Raw genomic sequence first — 19,062 nt, 5'->3', positions numbered from 1 at the left:
AAAACTCAATATCTCAAAGCCTGACTGGACTCAAAAAAGCTTATGATGCTCCTGTGAATCAATTGAAACCTCTATGCTTTGCTTGTTTATTTCGCGTTCTAGATAAAAACAATTTTCTAATTTAATTAAATAATTAAGATTATTGAGCGTGCGCCAGTTAATGGAATGGATTTTTCCGACAACATCATAATTTTTCAGTAATTTTACACAAACATTTAATGTGTTTACACTTAAACTTTGCACGTCATTCTGTCTCTAAGGGTAAAGCATGTGAAAACAATCCATCCAGTAGTTTTTGCACTTATTTAGAAGGTACTTTGTACTAAAATAATAGGTATACATAGTGATGTAAATAGTTAAACATCAAAATTACAAAATTTACTTTTAACACAAGGCACACATATTCAGTGTTTACTGGTAGGAAACACCTTTATTTCGCTGAGCAATATCGTTGTTTAGTCTGATTACAGGCACATAATTCTCAAGCCTATAAGTTCACAGGTAAAGAGTCTACATTGTTCCAAGTATTTCCATGTGTCGTTCTGTTATAGGCGATAATTTCCCACATGTGGGCCATGTGCTTGTTCTAAGCTACTATAAAAACCTATGTAAAAAAACAACAATTTGAATGTACATGCACGAGTATGTGGTACATATAGAGTCGTCTAGGTGCGCTAAATATACCAATGCGAATTTTAAATTACGCAAAGGCAACGTAAAGTACACTGAAAAAAGTCCAACTTTCAACATCTCAAAGTTCCACGTGCTCGATGGAAGTGGAAAAAAATATAATATCAAGAAAATGTCTCTAGCAACGTAACTTTAAATTGCTATGACCCAGTTGTCAGGCGCGCTTGTTACATGTCTATTAACAACGGAGATAATATTTCAAAATGCAACACGATTTTTTTTCTGTCTTTATGATAATGTGAATTATTATTTGCATGGCTGTATTAATGTGCCTGCACCATCATCATCATTAGGTGCCTTCTTCCAGCTGAAGTTTGGCGGTCATGTGTAGAAAACTTTTCCGTTCTTTTGCAGTATTTTTAAGCTGTGTATATTATGTTAACTTGGTCAACTCTTTGACATCATCTATCCACTTTCTTCGCTGTCTTCCTGGAGCACGTTTTCCGGGTATCTTACCTTCTAGGATCAACCTAGGAAACTCATAGAGGGATTCCCGTTGCAGATGCTCGAAAAATGCGATTGCACCATGAGGGAAAATGTGGAAGAGATGAATTTTATTGCACTTACCTACATACTGATACTACCGGCAAAGTAGATCGTTTGTAATTTTTTATTACCTAGTTATTAATTGGTTTATTTCTTGTATGGGACAACAAAATTAAGTTCCTAACTAAAAACCGACTGCTGAAAAATCGTTGGATCCGCATCATAAAAAGTTAGTTTATGTACAAACACTTTCGAAAAATCAGGTATATTTGTTTGGAGTGACTAGAGACTAGTGTCTCTACCATGTTATCCATACTAATATTATAGGGAGCTAAAGTGACTAAAGGTTGTGAGTTTTATACGGGGCAATCTCTAGATCTGTTGAACTTATTTTCAAAATTCTTTCACCAATATTATGCCACGTTATTTGTGAGTGTCATATAGTTTATTTCCCTATTTTAACGAAAGTTACACGGCTGAAACCGCTAGCCGTCTGCTAGTAATGTAATAATATGATATTGGTAGGTATATTCAGATAATAGCCGTGTGTAAAAACTGTGTAAAGAAAAAGTGATCAGATACCTACAAGAACTGTATACGTATGGAGAACAGCATCGACAAAAATCCAGTGTTATGTAAATATGTAGCATTGAAAAAGTATTTTTTTCAACTTTTTTCGGCGAGCCCGCCTAAATAGCTAGCCAGCAAAGTTTCGCGCTGCGAGTTAGCAAGCTGTACGCTCGTATTTTGTGACGTGAATCCGTAATGGGGCTCGAAGAAAGTTAAATAATCGGCTTCGTTGTGACTGTCATTTATAATGAACACGGGGGAAAATTGACCAATTATTTAATGTCTCTTTGTCATACTTTTTAGTAGATAATGTATTTCTTATCGGTAGATAAGAATTATGATAGGTACTTACCTAAGGAGGATCCTAGTAACAATGGAGCTTGTTTAGGCAGTATGAGTTTTTTTTTGTTCTTTACAAGTTAGCCCTTGACTACAATATCACCTGATGGTAAGTGATGATGCAGTCTAAGATGGAAGCGAGCTAACTTGTTAAGAGGAAGATGAAAATCCACACCCCTTTCGGTTTCTACACGGCATCGTACCGGAACACTAAATCGCTTAGCGGTACGTCTTTGTCGGTAGGATGGTAACTAACCACGGCCGAAGCCTCCTACCAGCCAGACCTGGACTAATTAAGGAAATCTCAATCGGCCCAGCCGGGGATCGAACCCAGGGCCTCCGTTTTGTAAATCCACCGCGCATACCACTGCGCCACGGAGGCAGTCAAAATAATTATTAATAATTGAGCTTGTTTGGGCAGTATGTAGTAGGTGTTGTAAGTCGAAGTACGAGGCTTACTGTATAGGTTTGTTTAATTATTCTATGACAAGTTGCCCTTGTCTGCGATTGCACCTATAGTTAAATGACAATGCAGGAAGCGGGATTACTTGGATGATGTTTGTTCTAACCATACCTCTTTGCTTGTAAACGCTTGGCTGTATGTTTTTGCCCATAGGCTGGTAATTAGCCACGGCAGAAGCCTACCACCGGACCAGACCTGAGCCAATTTAGAAAATATGAAATAAATTATATTAACATTGGGGACCTAAATTGACATTAGGGATGATGACAGTTTTTCAATTGCTTATAAATTAATAATATGCTAATAGTAAAGCAATTTTGTAAAAGTAACAGGATATCGCGATCATTACTTTCAGAACTACACTGCCATGGATACCTGATAAACGCCCCACACAAAATGGCACGAATTAATGACGTCGTTGATTCGGTGATCGTTAGATTTGTATGGGCGTTCAAACAAAATTACAAAATATCTTTGTTATTTGTGCGTTTATATTTATGTCACGTTTAGTGTAAGTAAGCTAAAAATGTAGGATATTTCATCTAATTACGATAAAAGAATTTTAGTAGATTTTGAAATATAATCTTATTTATTTTGCAAACATCCAGTCAATCTTTGTTTTTTACATTTAAATTAGTAAATATTGACCTTTTTTACCCGAATGTCTCCTAAAAATTAATTATTCAAACCTAGTCATCATCCCCATTCTTTGTTGAGAACCACACTAAATAAACTGCGCTAGAGAGGCCGCCTTGGAGAATTGTCAGGCCAGTATATTGAATGACGTCTATGAGTAGATTTTTTGTACTTAGTTAGATTTTTGCGTAGATTTGCATAAATCAAGCCACTAGTGCCAGTACACCTGAAAACATCTCTTTTATATTAGAGCATAGCGATGCTGCTAGGCGGCAGAGATAAGCAAAGCTTGTACTTCCCTGGAAGAGTAGAGTTCTGTCATAGAAAACTCTACTACTAATAAAGTATTCGTATAAACTGATAGTTCAAGTAATGTCGGCCTCCGTGGCGCAGTGGTACGTGCGGTGGATTTACAAGGCGGAGGTCCTAAGTTCTATCCCCGGCTGGGCCGATTGAGGTTATCTTAGTTGGTCCAGGTCTGACTGGTGGGAGCCTTCGGCCGTGGCTAGTTACCACCTTACCGGCAAAGACGTACCGCGTTTTAGCGTTAGCGTAGCATGTCGTTTAGAAACCGAAAGGGGTGTGGATTTTCATCTTCCTAACAAGTTAGCCCGCTTCCATCTTAGATTGCATCAACACTTACCATCAGGTGAGATTGTAGTCAAGGGCTAAGTTGTAAAGAATAAAAAATAATGTTTTTATCATTAACCGAACATCATTAATTGGACCATCAATATTTTTTCCGTACAAAATAGTAACGAGCCCGAGAGCTCAGAGCACTTAAGTCTCGTACGGATGCGGGCATGGATTTCTCAATTTCGTCCTAATTGAAATCGCTTTAGCTTGCTTTTAATTTATTTACGGTCCCCTTTGATATCGGCGCGCGAAGCCAAACAATTGAATAAATAAATAATCAATTATCTAGATTACGTTTTGAGTACCAACGATCATGGCATATTGTTTTACGCGTAACTTATTAATTAAATATGAGATTATTTATAACCGTGTCTTTGATCCAGTGGTTAGTGTGCGGCTTTGGATTATAGGTTCGAGGTCTGACTTAACAAAGGAAGAAAGAAAAGCAATATTAAGCAATTAGCAAACGCCCGCGACAACTCCGCTTGAAATTTAGTTTTAGACAAATCCCTCGGAAACCATGGATTTTTCCGAGATGAAAGAATCCTGTCTTTGGAATCTATTTCCATTCCAAATTTCAGCCAAATTCAGTTCGTTATAAACCCATATTCGGCTCACTGCTGAGCTCGAGTCTCCTCTCAGAATGTGAGGGGTTAGGTCAATAGTCCACCACGCTGGCTCTATGCGGATTTGCAGACTTCACACACGCAGAGAATCAAGAAAATTCTCTGGTGTGCAGGTTTTACTCACGATGTTTTCCTTCACCGTTTGAGTCGCGTGATATTTAATTTCTTAAAGTGCGCAGTGTGCATGCCCCGGACCGTATTCAAACCCACACCCTCCGGAATCGGAAGCAGAGGTCGTATCCACTGGACTATCACGGCTCTCAAAAAATTCAGTAGTATCCAAACAGTCATTCATACAAACTTTCGCGATTATATTATTAGTAGAACTCCATTTATATATAGGTGTAGACGCAAAGGACGGGGTGTGTCTAACCCAATTTGTTCAAAGCGACCGAATAAACACGACTCGATTGTCCGCTTCACGGAGATTTATAGAGTGATAAAATGCAGCACTCCAAGTAAAGCCGACCAAATTGAATAGTTAATATTACTCGAGTCAACCTTCGAAATGATGACTCTACACTCATATCAGGAATCTCTCGTTATTCACTTCATTGATAAATAAGTTTTACTCTACAGACTCCATTAATAATTAGGTATTTTTTTAAAACAATTTACGTTGCAATGATCTCAAATTAAAATTAAAATATATGGCCGATATGGCATGTAATTTTTCGGGATAAAAAGTAGCCTATGTGTTAATCCAGAGTAAAATCCATTTCCATTCCAAATTTTAGCTAAATCGCTTCAGTAGCGTTATAGAGTAACAAACATCCAAACATACATCCAAACATCCATACAAACTTTCGCGTTTATAATATTAGTAGGATAGTAGAATAGACTTCCAGATACCACGGTGTCAAGTCAACTCTTCGAGTTATGTACATTATTAAAGAGTTTAGGTGTAATCTAGTTGTTCGTTGCAGCAATTTGGAGGCCAGGGGCACCGTCAGGGGGCGACGCCCCTACCGCCCCGAGCGCCCCAAGCCCGGGGGCTCCGCCGCCGCCTCCGCCGCCGCCCGTGTGGTCGCCGGGCAGCAACACCACATCACCACAAACGCCGAGGAAGACCTTCCGCCCGGTACACTTCGAAGACACGCCTCCGCCACGACGAAAATTTGAGGTAGCAAATTTTTTATTTTAGTTATATTCTCGCTAACTATGGGCCTCATTAGAAGGCTCAAAGTCACTCAGCGGGCGATGGAGCGAACTATGCTTGGAGTTTCTCTGTATGATCGAATCAGAAATGAGGAGATCCGCAGACGACCCCCCACTAGGTGAACCGAAGACATCAAGCGGGTTGCAGGGAGCCACTGGATGCTGGCGTCTCGAGACCGTTTTGTTTGGAAGTCCATGCAACAGGCCTATGTCCAGCAGTGTACGTCCATTGGCTGATAATGATGAATATACTCAGAAGCACATTATCCGGACTCTTAAATATGACGCGAGTATATTAAAATAGACGGATAGTTGTGCCTCTGAGAATAGTTGACGAAAACAATCCACCAATGCCCGAATTGCCAGGAACTGTACCTACTCGATGGAGGAGCATTGTACATCAAAGGATTACTCGTAAAGGGGGTGATCACGATCTTCAGTCGTGAGGGACCGACCGACCAAGCGATTTAACATACAATGTCTTGTAGAAACCGAAATGGGTACGGATTTTCATCCTAATCCTTACAAGTTAGCCCGCTTCCATCTTAGATGGATCTATAATCACTTACCATCAGGTGAGATTGTAGTCAAGGGCTAACTTGTAAATAAAAAAAGACTGGAGTTCATCAAATTGTTCATTTGTTTATTAATTACTACTGACCAAGTTCAATCCAGCACTGATTAAGTTTGTACTGAAAAGAAACAAAATAAAAAAATCGTACCAAAAATAACTACGTACGTACCGTAAATACCGAAGTGTATAAAATAATTAACAAATAAAATAAAACCAATAAAACTACAGTCGGGTAAAAAATAGAACTGCAACTTGCAATTTCTCGCAAAAAATTGCAAGATATCTACACAGTTTGATCCAGTTATCTGCAAAAATGTCAGTGTGGAGACTCCTTTAACGGGACGCTTAGAGCGGTCAGAGCTTTTATATTTATCTATATAAAAATCAATGCCATTTTTCGTTCTACTGGAACGCTAAATCGCTTGGCAGTACGTCTTTGCCACGACCGAAGCCTCCCACCAGTCAGACCTGTACCAATTAAGAAAATCTCAATCGGCCCAGCCGGGGATCAAACCCAGGACCTCCGTCTTGTAAAAACCATACCACTGCGCCACGGAGGCCGTCAAAATGGTATTACTATACTAAACTCATGAGTGCTCAACTAAAGTTCTTGTTAAACAATGTAATAGTATAATAATATATCAAGGTTAAATCAAACAGATTAAATTTCTCCAAACAAAGTCAACCCAAAGGACGTTTGTCAATTAAGTGATTATCCTTTCCAATAATAAAATAGAAAAGGTCTCTATTCGAACAAAAAGGGAACAATGGGCACTTTGGGGTTTTCTCGTATATTTTAAATTAATTACAAATTCAAGTCTGCCCGTTTGCTAATTGATTAACATTAAAAATTTTAACATAAACATAATTTTTAAATTTAAAAATAACTTATTTCAAACATTTTATTATTCCAACCAACCAACCTTATTGGAGTTTCGTGGTGGGTCTTGGCTCCAATTTCCTTCATCATTATCAACCCGTATTCGGCTCACTGCTGAGCTCGAGTCTCCTCTCGAAATGAGAGGGGTCAGGCCAATAGTCCACCACGCTGGCCCAATGCGGATTGCCAGACTTCACACACGCAGAGAATAAGATAATTCTCTGGTATGCAGGTTTCCTCGCGATGTTTTTCTTTCATCGTTTGATACACGTGATATTTAATTTCTTAAAATGCACACATCTGAAAAGTTGGAGGTGCATGCCCCGGACCGGCTTCGAACCTACACCCTCCGGATTCGGAAGCAGAGGTCATATCGACTGGGCTATCACGGCTGACCTCATAGCCTTCAAATAATCTGATAATGGTGTCTGCTTACGTACATATGGTAGGCGTCCACTAATCTGCAGTAAACGGATTTTAGTATTCTTTGTACAGAAAGTAATACAAGTGCGTACAAGCATTGAACGGATTTTATCTTTGATACGATGGGTCCGATACGTACGTTGCGTATGTGTGGTCGCCTGGCATTTAGCCAGGACCTCTTTCGAATGTTTTTTTTTTAAATATTTCAGAGTACAGATCAGAACGGCTGCACCAGCGGCTCGGAGAGCGAGAGTCGTCTTCGGACGTCACACAGCGCACCGGTCACAGGGCTCAACTCCTTAGGAGCATCAAGCCGCCTGCCTCGAGCTCAAAACCCTACGGTCACCTTACTACAGAAAGCCAGAGGTAAATAAGAATGTATGAAGTGTAGAGGAATGTTAGTTGAAACTGGTTTTATGTTTACGTAACATATAAAACCAGTTTCAACGAACATTTCTCCTAAAAAGTCCTATACTTTTCCTATACGTAAAAGATTTTAAAACTGGCTCTGCAACACAAAGATTTCAACGATATGAATGTAGAATTAAACTAAACGAACAAAGAGAAAACATTATATTTTCTTGTTAGTGTAAATGAGAATCGATTTTCAGTATTTACACCAAAAAATTATAAAGAAGAAAAACCAACAGGAATGCACACGCTCTAGAGATATTTAGATGCGTGTTCATTTATTTTACAAGAAAACAATTAATGACAAAATATGTCATTTTGGCAAACAAAAATAATTAAGCTAGTTTAGGAATACTTCGGTAATTGAAACGAATATCTCAGCAAGCCATGGATTCACCGTGCGGTTGCCGGAGAGAAAAACTTCGAAAAGTTCAGTGCTTGTTGACCAGTGGATGGTTAAAGAATTCCTTGACAATCGACTAACACTCCCCTGCTCCGCTCGTGTTGTTCTCCCTGCCTCGAATGAGACGAATATCTTACCATTCCATGGATTCACCGTGCGGGTGCCGGGTCCATCGCGTGGTAGAGAGAAAAACTCCGAGCAGAGTCCTGAACTTGTGAATACAGGATGTAGGGTTAAGGAATTCCTTGACGATCGATCAACACTCCCCATTCTCTGCTCGTGTTCTCCCTGCCTAGCCAAATTTGGTAAGATCCTATTAGAGCAGCTTTGTAATATAACGTAATTTACGTAAAATGTAAAACCAGTTTCAACGAACATTTCTCCTAAAAAGTTGAATCCTAAAAATACCTATACCTTTAGTTATTAAATATTTATTTCTAAAATGCTACTTCGCAATGAGTTTCCATAAGTTTCAGAACAAGGGTTCATAATTTATTCTCGTCCATACTGTTGAATTGAGGGTTAATTGCCGTCAAACTTTTTTATATAGATAAAGAACTTTCCCCTGATTGTAAATTATGGGGAACGAAATTTGTTTCTTGACAAAGTCCACGGAGTTCGGAGTCTCGAGTCCAATCCCGTAAAATATAATATAAATTTTATTAGAAGATAGAACTTCTTCATTTATTTATTGCGGAGGTTGGTTTCATTAACGTTTAACAATAAAAATATGGAATTAATTAAGTATACCGTATAATGAAGGTCGCTAACTAAGAGCCTTATAACAAGGCTCAGAGTCATACAGCTAGCAATTGAACGAGCTATGCTCGCAGTATCTCTGCAAGATCGAATCATAAATAAGGAGATCCGCAGAAGAACCAAAGTCATCGACATACCTCAAAGAGTCGCGAAACTGAAGTGGTAATGGGCGGGGCACCTAGTTCGAAGAGCCGATGGACGTTGGGGTCCCAAGGTGCTGGAATGGCAACCCCACAGAAGAAAACGCAGCGCAGCAATGTCGACCCCTCAGCAGGTGGACAGAAAACATTAAGCGAGTCGCAGGATCTTGTGATCCGATGTCAAAAATGGCTAACAACGAGGCCTTAAATTTTAACTTATCACCAAATATATAAACTCGCTTAACGCAATTTGAAATTTGGCAGGGAGGTAGTTTTTTATAGTTAGTACGACTGCTAACAGTTGCAGTTTTGCGACAGAGCCGTGACTTCGTCTCCCCTTAGACCTCCTCAGGTCTAAGGGGAGACGAAGTCACGGGCGTTCGCTAGTAAAATAAAAGAGAAGTAATTTATTCCGTTACCCCCAGAAATGTTTACGGCAGTGACAATTTTATTTACCTCGTAATTGCTTCGGATCATTCTTAATCCACCCCTTAGTAAATCTGTATCCCTTTCAATGTATTTAATAAATTGTACTACAAATTTTCCGACCTAGTTAGCCGCATTCACTTTGAACAGGGTAGGGAGTTTGGAAATTGTTTGTAATTTGCTAATTTGATTACATTGTAATATTTTAACTGTTTGTTCAAATATGTTGGGGGCAAAGTAATTTTATGATAACCAAGCGAACAACGGACGCGTTTGAAAATCAAAATGTCGTGTAATTTATATTACGGAGTTAACACGAGGACAGGAGTGTGATTCCGCTATTTTATACTCGTCGATGTAATATTCGCCTATAACAAGTTTTATTAGAATTAGTACTTTAATTCTATGAGATGCAAAAAATAACTAACAAAGTAGTTGTCATGGAAATGAGCGATGTCACATCGCTGTAACTTTACAGAATGCAGGGGCTGGTATCAGAATAAAACAAGTGTATTTTGTCGGATAGGTGTGGTATTGCCGCACTGATTTTTAAGGCTTTCACGGCATGTTGTGAATTAAGAATTACAATAATAGTATTCAATAAAATTAGTAAGAAAGTTTGTTTCTAGTCCTAACAAACCTATGTGTTATTCTTTTTTTTTAAAGACTTATCTATAGCATAATAAAGCGTACTTAATTCCTAAATTATCTATACTAATATTATAAAAAGGTTAAGTTTATAAGTTTGTGAGTGGTAATTACTGGACCTATAGAGCCGATTTTAAAATTTCTTTTACGAATAGTAAGTCACGTTATTTGTTAGTGTTATAGGCTATATGTTTTATCATCGTATTCCCACGAGAACGGGAACTACGTGGGTGAAACCACGGGGCGTTAGCTTGTATTTTATATTAAAGACAAGCACATGTCCGCGAATACGTCTGCCTGAAATCAGATGACAGATCAATAATTAGTTTTCGTATTATATTTTTTTGTCTTCTACTATGGCATTAGACGATAACAGAACATAATTACAGAGGACTAAAGCTAACACTTTATGTGATATATAATATATATAATATTGTAGTAGGTATACATTTTTTTTTATTGAGAAAGAATACAATAAGAAACTTAAGCTAACTTATCCTAATAACTATACAAATCATGCCCACGTGGAATGGTGGCAAGAATACTGGCTGCATTTCCACGCTGGACAGCTATGCTGATCCTTTGCGCAAAAAATGAGCCAGCCCTTCTGTAACCAGTCGAGGCAGTTAGCCGCGGTGAAATGATGATTCGATGAATTTTTTTGGTACTGCGACTCTATGGCCGAAGAATCTCCACGGCATACATAGTAGAGATAGATTACAGAAAATACAAATAAAATATTAATCTGACCAAAACTACACTGTCCAGTATTCGTAATCTGCTTTGAAGGCATTTAACAAATTGTATCCCTGGTGAATGTATCAGAAAAATGTTATCTGGCTACATCAATACAAATCCGTCATTTCTAAAGCTAAAGATGACGTATTCAATATATCGTTTGAAACGGAAAAATGTATGAAACGAACCTATTATTACGATTGAACTAGCGTCTGACGAGGGTCCGGTTTTATTATAAAAGTTAAATAGCCTTACATAATTGATAACGAAGTTCCTATGTAAAGCTATTGAAGTATTTGTAAAGTTTTTGAGTATATCAGACGAAGGAACGATTTAACATTGTGACATAGGCATTGTTGTTGGGCAAACTGCAGGTTAATTCACTAACTTTGACTTTAGTTAACAATCCTCCGTGGATATCATGAAATAGATAGATGACATTTCTCAGTTGATTTGATGTTTATTTTAATAAGGTGTTAATAAAGACCAAATTAGTGAATAGGCAGCTGGTCATATCTTATGCCATTTGAATAACTTGGGATTTTTAGCAACAAATTAATACTTACCTAGTACTTTAATTGTTAAGTCATCATCCACATCATCATATCAGCCGATGGACGTCCACTGCAGGACAAATTCCTTTTATAGGGACTTTCAAACATCACGATCCTGAACCAATTGTTAGGTGTTACACTAATTTTCGATAAAGTAGCGAAGCCTGTGAATTTCGTGGATCCCGACGCTTTTAATTTTATCTTTTCAAAAAAAATGCGTGAATCATAACGTGGATGAAAAAGACATAAAGTAAAGAGCTAAACGTCTTGATTTTTTCTAATCAATTCTCAATAGCAACCTGGAGTTAGAAAATATGTAGTATTTATTGCCTACGTCTCGGAGATATCAATAGGTTAGAAACTATGTTAGTCATAAGAACCGTTTATCAGTGGTAAAAGGGCCAGACTTATCACCAAGGGGTGGCTGTTTGATCCCCGCCTGTTGGTCTATTGTCGTGCCCACTCTTAATACAATCTTTCCCGACTAGTTGGAGGGGAATGGAAATATTGGTCATATTTAAAAGATATGGCAAATATTCTTTTTTTTTAAGCAATCGTTAGATCACTATCTTAAAGTAAGGTAATCCTAAGTTGGCAAACCCGCATTGTTGGTCTTTAAGCTTCAAATTCCTTTTTCTTGGTCTGACCCAACAGTGGACTCAAAAATTGGTTGATCATCACAATCGTATATTGCGTCGGTTTTTCCGACAACTAATATCACACTCGCAGCAAAATGTAGAGGTAACTTCTTGGTACAGAAAACTATTGTTAAATTTTTTAATATATCGTTTCAGAAGGACAAATTCCTCGCGCCCCCAGCAACATCCCACCCAGAGAGGAAAACCCTCGACTTCCCCGAGATCGGCCTTCACCTCCCAGAACAGAACAAGGTAATTAATTTGTACACCAAGCCTTTTATATGAGTAGGCTCATCACTATTGACCACGACTTCATCTGATCATATACTTATGATCAGGTGAAAACGAGAACTTCGCTAAGTTATTGCCTCAATGAGGCAGGCGCTTGCCTAGAAGATTTTAGGTTTAAAGATTGACCCATTTTGGCTGGTGGAAGGTTTCGGCCGTGGCTAGTTACCACCCTACCGGCAAAGACGTACCGCCAAGCGATTTAACGTTCCGGTACGATGTCGTGTAGAAACCGAAAGGGGTGTGATTTTCATACTCCTAACAAGTTAGCCCGCTTCCATCTTAGATTGCATCATCACTTACCATCAGGTGAGATTGTAGTCAAGGGCTAACTTGTAAAGAAAAGACACATTGAAGATTTACAGTTGTAAGAATCAGGAAACACAGACATATTGGTTAGAAACTTCTGATTCCAGACTAGTGAATACTAAAATTAAGACACCAGAGTTATAAGTAAGAAGTAGTAGAGTATTTGGAGCATTTTGCCCTTTAACAACGATTATCAGATGTTAATAATGATGACCAGGACCTAAGGCTTAACGTGCTCTCCAACTTCCAGTGTAACCACTGGAACCTTCTAAAAAATTCCACCGACTTCTTAACTCGGGGCTGAGAATTTCTTAGAAGAAAGGAATGCTCAATATTTTTATTGATTGACCCAGGACTCGAACCCAGAACCGGGTCATCCGCAGCCATATAAGCTAACCATTGAATCAAGGTTGTAAGCAAGTATTACAAAAGAAAATAGTATTAATAATAAAACATCGTTTTCCAGTGCATGTATTACGTAAAGACTACGCCAGCGAAAGTGAAGCGGAGAGGAGTGACTTTGAGAGGAGCACTCATAGAATGACGGACACTAAAAAGAAGATTGAAGGAATCGGACCCACTACCAAAGACGGCATGCCAGTAACACTTAGATCTGTAAGTACCTATAATTAAATCTATGCAATATCATCATCATCATTATTAACCCATATTCGGCTCACTGCTGAGTTCGAGTCTCCTCTCAGACTGAGAGGGGTTAGGCCAATAGTCCACCACGCTGACGCTGGCCCAATGCGGAATGGCAGACTTCACACACGCAGAGAATTAAGAAAATTCTCTGGTATGCAGGTTTCCTCACGGTGTTTTCCTTCACCGTTTGAGACACGTGATATTTAATTTCTTAAAATGCACACAACTGAAAAGTTGGAGGTGCATGCCCTGGTCCGGATTCGAACCCACACCCTCCGGAATCAGAGACAGACGTCATTTCCACTGGACTATCACAGTCATGCATAACACTTAATTATTATTATAAATCATCCGTCACGTCTGTGTTCACGATAGACTCTTGTAATTCTGTTACCAGTAGAAAGTCACGTTATTTGTGAATGTCCTGGGCATCTTTCATGTCTGTATTTCCACGGGAACTACGCGGGTGAAACACGGGGTGTCTGCTAGTATGTAATATAACAAAACTACATACCTATATAACCTGTATGGAGATAACGTCTTATTATCTAATCAGTTTAAATCTTGTTATTTTACAAAATTATTGATGATTTATTATTTAAAAATTTCAGGAAGTCAAGGACCCATCAAAATGGTACAAAAAAATGTACGACACGATTCACAAAAACAAATATGATGGTGAGTTTAATCACGAAATTAAAAACGATTTGAATATTATTTTCTTTCTATTTTCTCTAATACTACAAGAGCTACAAACGTTTAATAGTCGCGTACACACTATCTCAGCTAATGTAGCGTCACAGGAAACATATGTCTCCGTCTAGTGCTCGCAGCTCATTAAAGCCACCCGCACCTAACCTTACGTCACGATGACGCTACGAAGTTGACGCAGTGCGCGTATATCTATTACAAAACATATAAATAACACTAATAGCACGAAGCGAGACAATCAGTGGGAGGGGAGAGAGGTGGATATGACTATGAGCTTAAGAAATTACTCAAGTTGTGAAAAATAATAATGAATTGTATGTATGTGCCACTTGCTAATGGGTTTTTTTTTTAAGTCATCATAATATCAGCCGATCGACGACCACCTGCATCCAGCGGATCCCTGCGACTCGTTTGATGTCGTCACGTCAGTCCACCTGGTGGGGGGTCGACCAACACTGCGCTTTCTAGTGCGAGGTCGCCATTCCAGCTCTTTGGGACCCCAACGTACATAGGCTCTTCGAGCTATGTGCCCTGTCCAATGCCATTTCATTGAGCTATGTCGGTGACTTTGGTTCTTCTGCGGATCTCCTCATTTCTGTTTTGATCACGCAGAGATACTCCTAACATAGCTCGTTTCTTTGCCCGCTGTGTGACTCTGAGCCTTGTTTTGTTAACTTATTTTTTAAATACGTATACATTTTTATTTAATTAATTGTACAAAATATCTATACATTTTCTTTTTCAGAGGATTATGTGACTATTCGATACAAAAACCGTCGAGGTGATTATAGTTTATTTTCCAAATTTTTCCATGCATCGGTTGCTGTGTCACTAAATACCGCTGCCATTTTATTAAAACAGACAACAATACCACTGTTTGCTAATGGCCTCATATTTTTACCATGCTTTAGCCATAACATTATATACATATAATAGCCACACACTACATAACCTAAATTCCTTCCTTCCATATCAAATGTTTTAGACGACATTTTTGTCTTAATAACATTACAAAATATTAAGCTTGTTTCATTTCTGATTAAAAAAATAAGCCTTTTCAAAATAATTTGTTGACTTATATTTTAAATGTAGTTCAATAAGTTTTTCCTGTAAAGGTAACATACATAATATCATAGGCCCAAAACCCAAATAACAGAAATTATTAACACTAATAACGTATTTTTTTCATTATTAGGTTAGAATGAAATCGCTCACACCTGTAAATAATATAAATAAATGTATGGCAAAAATGATTACAATTAAATTAGGAATAGTATTTTTATGACAGTTTCAATAAATAATATAATACGCATTGTTAATATCAGTGATCAAACGTTCAGAATTTATTATAAATGGATTATAACAAATTCTGAACGTTTGATCACTAAACATCATTTTTATCACGAATCATAATTTTAATATTACATTATGAGAATTATTATTATTATATTTTAGGAGAAACATTACAAAGACCCAGCAGTAACCGATCGCAGTATGCTTACTTTGATCCTCGCTCGGGATACCTCAGTGAACCAGAAGGAGGGCTCAGCAGGCTGGCTTCCAGTACATGGAGTGACGCATACGACAGTGACGTCACTAGCGGTCCTAGAAGACGAACAGCGTCAGTTCAAGAAGACAGGAGGCATGATGAAGTGCCCGTGTACTTACCAAATAATAAGTGAGTTGGATTTTTACTAGAACAATCAAATGTTTACTAGAATTTTAAAGATCGTCTGAGCTAAAACTGAACTCGAGCTACGCGGGTACATAACCTATATAAATAACCTCTAAAGTTTAAATGTGCAAGCAGAAGTATGCATTCATTACAATATTTGACTAGTAGGCGTGTTGTATTTTCTTTCTTGGTAATCCTGTGTTGTCATTATCCATAATAGGTATCTTAACTTGACTAGTAGGCGTGTTGTATTTTCTTTCTTGGTAATCCTGTGTTGTCATTATCCATAATAGGTATTTTCTTTAACTTGTATCTTTGTTATAGATATAGCACATTAGCGTCGGCGAGAGCCAGGCAAGAAGTCTATAAAACCCAACCTGGAAGGATAGAAAACTATGTACCTGGAAGGTCGTCTGTCATTGATAAAGAAGCAAAACAGGTATCACATACAATGAAGCTCAACTTTCAATACGAGTATATGGGTGTGCGTATTAAATGAATCGTAAAAGCAACGCATACCAGTTAATTTTAACAATATTAGAGACCGAAATGTAAGATAATGCCGTATTTCCAATTTAATCTGCTGACTAGCGGAAAGTTTTATCAACTTATGATTTAATCTTGTATTCAGAGCTTTGGGGTAAACTAGTGTATATTAGTAATATGGTGGATTACAAATGCAATTAAAAGTTATAACTTGTAAGTGCTATCAGTTTCTTTTATAATACGTGTAGTCATTGACGACTATGATTTTCTTAAAATGAACTACGAAATTAAGTAGTATTATTATTTTGATGATATTATGATCAATCTTGAAATGGTAGTCAAATCACTTAGCGTATTTCTTTGTTAGTATAGTTAGATTGTTAAGATTACTAAACTGGGCGTTGCTTTACGAAATACTGCGGTACTAGCTTCAGGGTGAGGTTTCATCTATATGAAAAAAAAACATTCATTATCTGTCACTGGTTAGAAATAAAACTAACAGCCTGAAGACATATCATACATCATTTAATTAGTATGCCACGAAATATGATTTGTTTTCTTTTCTAGTGGTGGGACGAGGTCATGGACATTTTTGATGGGGTACGAATTCTTTCATTTTTTATCTGTGTATATGTGTTAACTATTATAACACAATCTTTCATCCATCCATCTATTGTGTTTTAATTTCTTTTTGTGATTTGGTTTTCGAGTTGATAAACATGGTAATATTGCTTTAACTTATACTAAATTATTTTTTTTTAAATATATCCGACTACGTCCAATTATTATTTAAACTAGACACAGTATAATTTTAAATCATCAATTGATATAAAATTCAACGGTGCCTATTCTAGTTATATGTTATTATCATCTTCAATTCACTTATATTGATTGATTTGAAAAATCTATTTATAATTTTTTTTATAAGGATGTTGAAGTTTAAGGTTCATTTTAGTAGATGAAAAATTCATTCCATATTTATCTTAAGTATTAAAGTCTCAAATGTCTTGGAAACAGTCTTCTTGCTTTCCTATTCACCATTTTGGTCTTTGTTGTATAAAATTTCAATTTCGTATGTGACAATTAGTATACGTCAAAGATAGTGAATTAGCCTGCTAATCTATTTAAAGTGGTCTTTTAACTGCTTCGATGCTTTTAAAAGTAAAATTTAATGATTAGAATATTATACAACAGTAACAAGGGGCTCTAATTTATATAATATTTATTTATTTAAAACGCATTTATCGTAGTCGGATATGAGTTAATCACATTTTTGTTACATGACTACTGCTTTCTATACTGCTGTCTTCAAAAATCAATGCTTTACAATGACTTATAAACAGGCAGAAACAGACTGAATGTTATATATTTTTAAAGCTACTAGAATAAATTGTTATGATGTTATTACTAATATAATGTTTTAAATGATATTATATACCTACGCCCTACATTCTCCTAATGGATAAATCAGTCTGTATTTGCGATTTCACTAATCTAACACATATCACTGATGTATTGTAATGTAATATTCACATCGCTGCGGTGCGGTCACTAACAGTGGCTAGACGAGAACTCCCCTCTGCCTCCCTACTCCACATTGCTCGCTCGCGCTATACAGAAGAGTGTAAGGTTCCTTAACATGTCCGCACGTTGTGGCGCCTTTCGTGTTAGAAATATTGTTGTATCGTGAGGATCATAACTCATAAAAGCCACCCGGCACCCGAATAGCACCATCTCTTAATCCGTTCACTCGTCGTCGACAGATGGTCCACAGAAGGACTCCTCGTTGTACCGACTACCAGTAAACGATGTGTGTTTAACCAAAAAACCGTGAAAACACGAGCGAGGTGAACCTAGCAGTACGGAGTTGATGTATTAATCGTTTATCCATAGAATTCCATTTAAGGAATACTAGCCACCACTAGAGGCGAGTCGCTACTGATCGCGTGCCGGGTAGCTCTGATGAGCTAATACCTTAAAGCTCTCCTTAATGGACCCTTAAAATGAAATTTATGTTCCTTTGTAAAATTTTGCATGGCGTTTATGAATCAATTGCATGAAATTTTTGTCTGTTTCAATTAAATATATTTTAAACTTTTTAATATTTCTTTTTCTTACCAAATCTTTGAATCGATTGTATATTTTTTCAATTAACATTTCTTTCAAGTAAAAAAAATATAGAGACAGAGGTATCATTAAAGGCGTAATATCATATAATAGGCGTATAATCATAAGGACTAAAGTCATCTATAATAATAAAATCATTATCATATTTACTAATATTTTTAGGCATATTAACCTAAGTACTATCTAAATAGATCTAATTCATTTTAAGTTAATGACTATAAATGTCATAAAAATTAAAATACAAAAATATAATTGTTATAATACAGAACATAAAGAGAATATACAAGAGTATATTATTTCATTAATATTAAATTATGTAAAGTGTATATTATGCGATGCATTATTATCTAAACTAAGATACATACACTGGGTTTTAAACAATAGAAAAAAGTGGAACAAATTACATATACGTAACGTACAAAATTTATCCAAATACCTATACGTACCGTATCTATCTAGGTATGTATATAAATAAATATCTGCATGGGATTTCACTAATGCATGTGCCACACGCGAGAGTATTTTGAAGGTTGAAGAACAAGTTGAACATAATTTGTAAACATGATACATTGAAAAATTTTTTGTTTCTATTTCAACGCCTTCTGATAAGTGACGGATAG

General features: G+C 37.1%; 1 protein-coding gene across 14 annotated transcripts in view; it reads left to right on the top strand.

Annotated features, from left to right (window-relative positions):
- LOC112054660 (uncharacterized) overlaps nucleotides 1-19,062 on the top strand; it is a 226,855-nt gene that overhangs the window by 179,756 nt on the left and 28,037 nt on the right. For 10 of the 14 annotated variants that reach the window (XM_052884841.1, XM_052884842.1, XM_052884839.1 and 7 more), the window contains 10 exons: nucleotides 5,373-5,569; nucleotides 7,691-7,847; nucleotides 12,355-12,450; nucleotides 13,262-13,410; nucleotides 14,055-14,121; nucleotides 14,900-14,935; nucleotides 15,610-15,832; nucleotides 16,154-16,268; nucleotides 16,883-16,915; nucleotides 17,874-17,939. In XM_052884841.1, coding sequence (XP_052740801.1) covers nucleotides 5,373-5,569; nucleotides 7,691-7,847; nucleotides 12,355-12,450; nucleotides 13,262-13,410; nucleotides 14,055-14,121; nucleotides 14,900-14,935; nucleotides 15,610-15,832; nucleotides 16,154-16,268; nucleotides 16,883-16,915; nucleotides 17,874-17,939 — 1,139 coding nt within the window. The remainder of the gene's footprint in view (nucleotides 1-5,372; nucleotides 5,570-7,690; nucleotides 7,848-12,354; nucleotides 12,451-13,261; nucleotides 13,411-14,054; nucleotides 14,122-14,899; nucleotides 14,936-15,609; nucleotides 15,833-16,153; nucleotides 16,269-16,882; nucleotides 16,916-17,873; nucleotides 17,940-19,062) is intronic. The other 4 variants (XM_052884837.1, XM_052884847.1, XM_052884834.1 and 1 more) reach the window with 3 other exon arrangements.

The sequence above is a fragment of the Bicyclus anynana genome, chromosome 12 (genome assembly GCF_947172395.1).
Source record: "Bicyclus anynana chromosome 12, ilBicAnyn1.1, whole genome shotgun sequence".
Taxonomy (NCBI): Eukaryota; Metazoa; Arthropoda; class Insecta; order Lepidoptera; family Nymphalidae; genus Bicyclus; species Bicyclus anynana.
The sequence above is the reverse complement of the archived record's forward strand: the minus strand, read 5'-3'. Positions and strand labels throughout refer to the sequence as shown.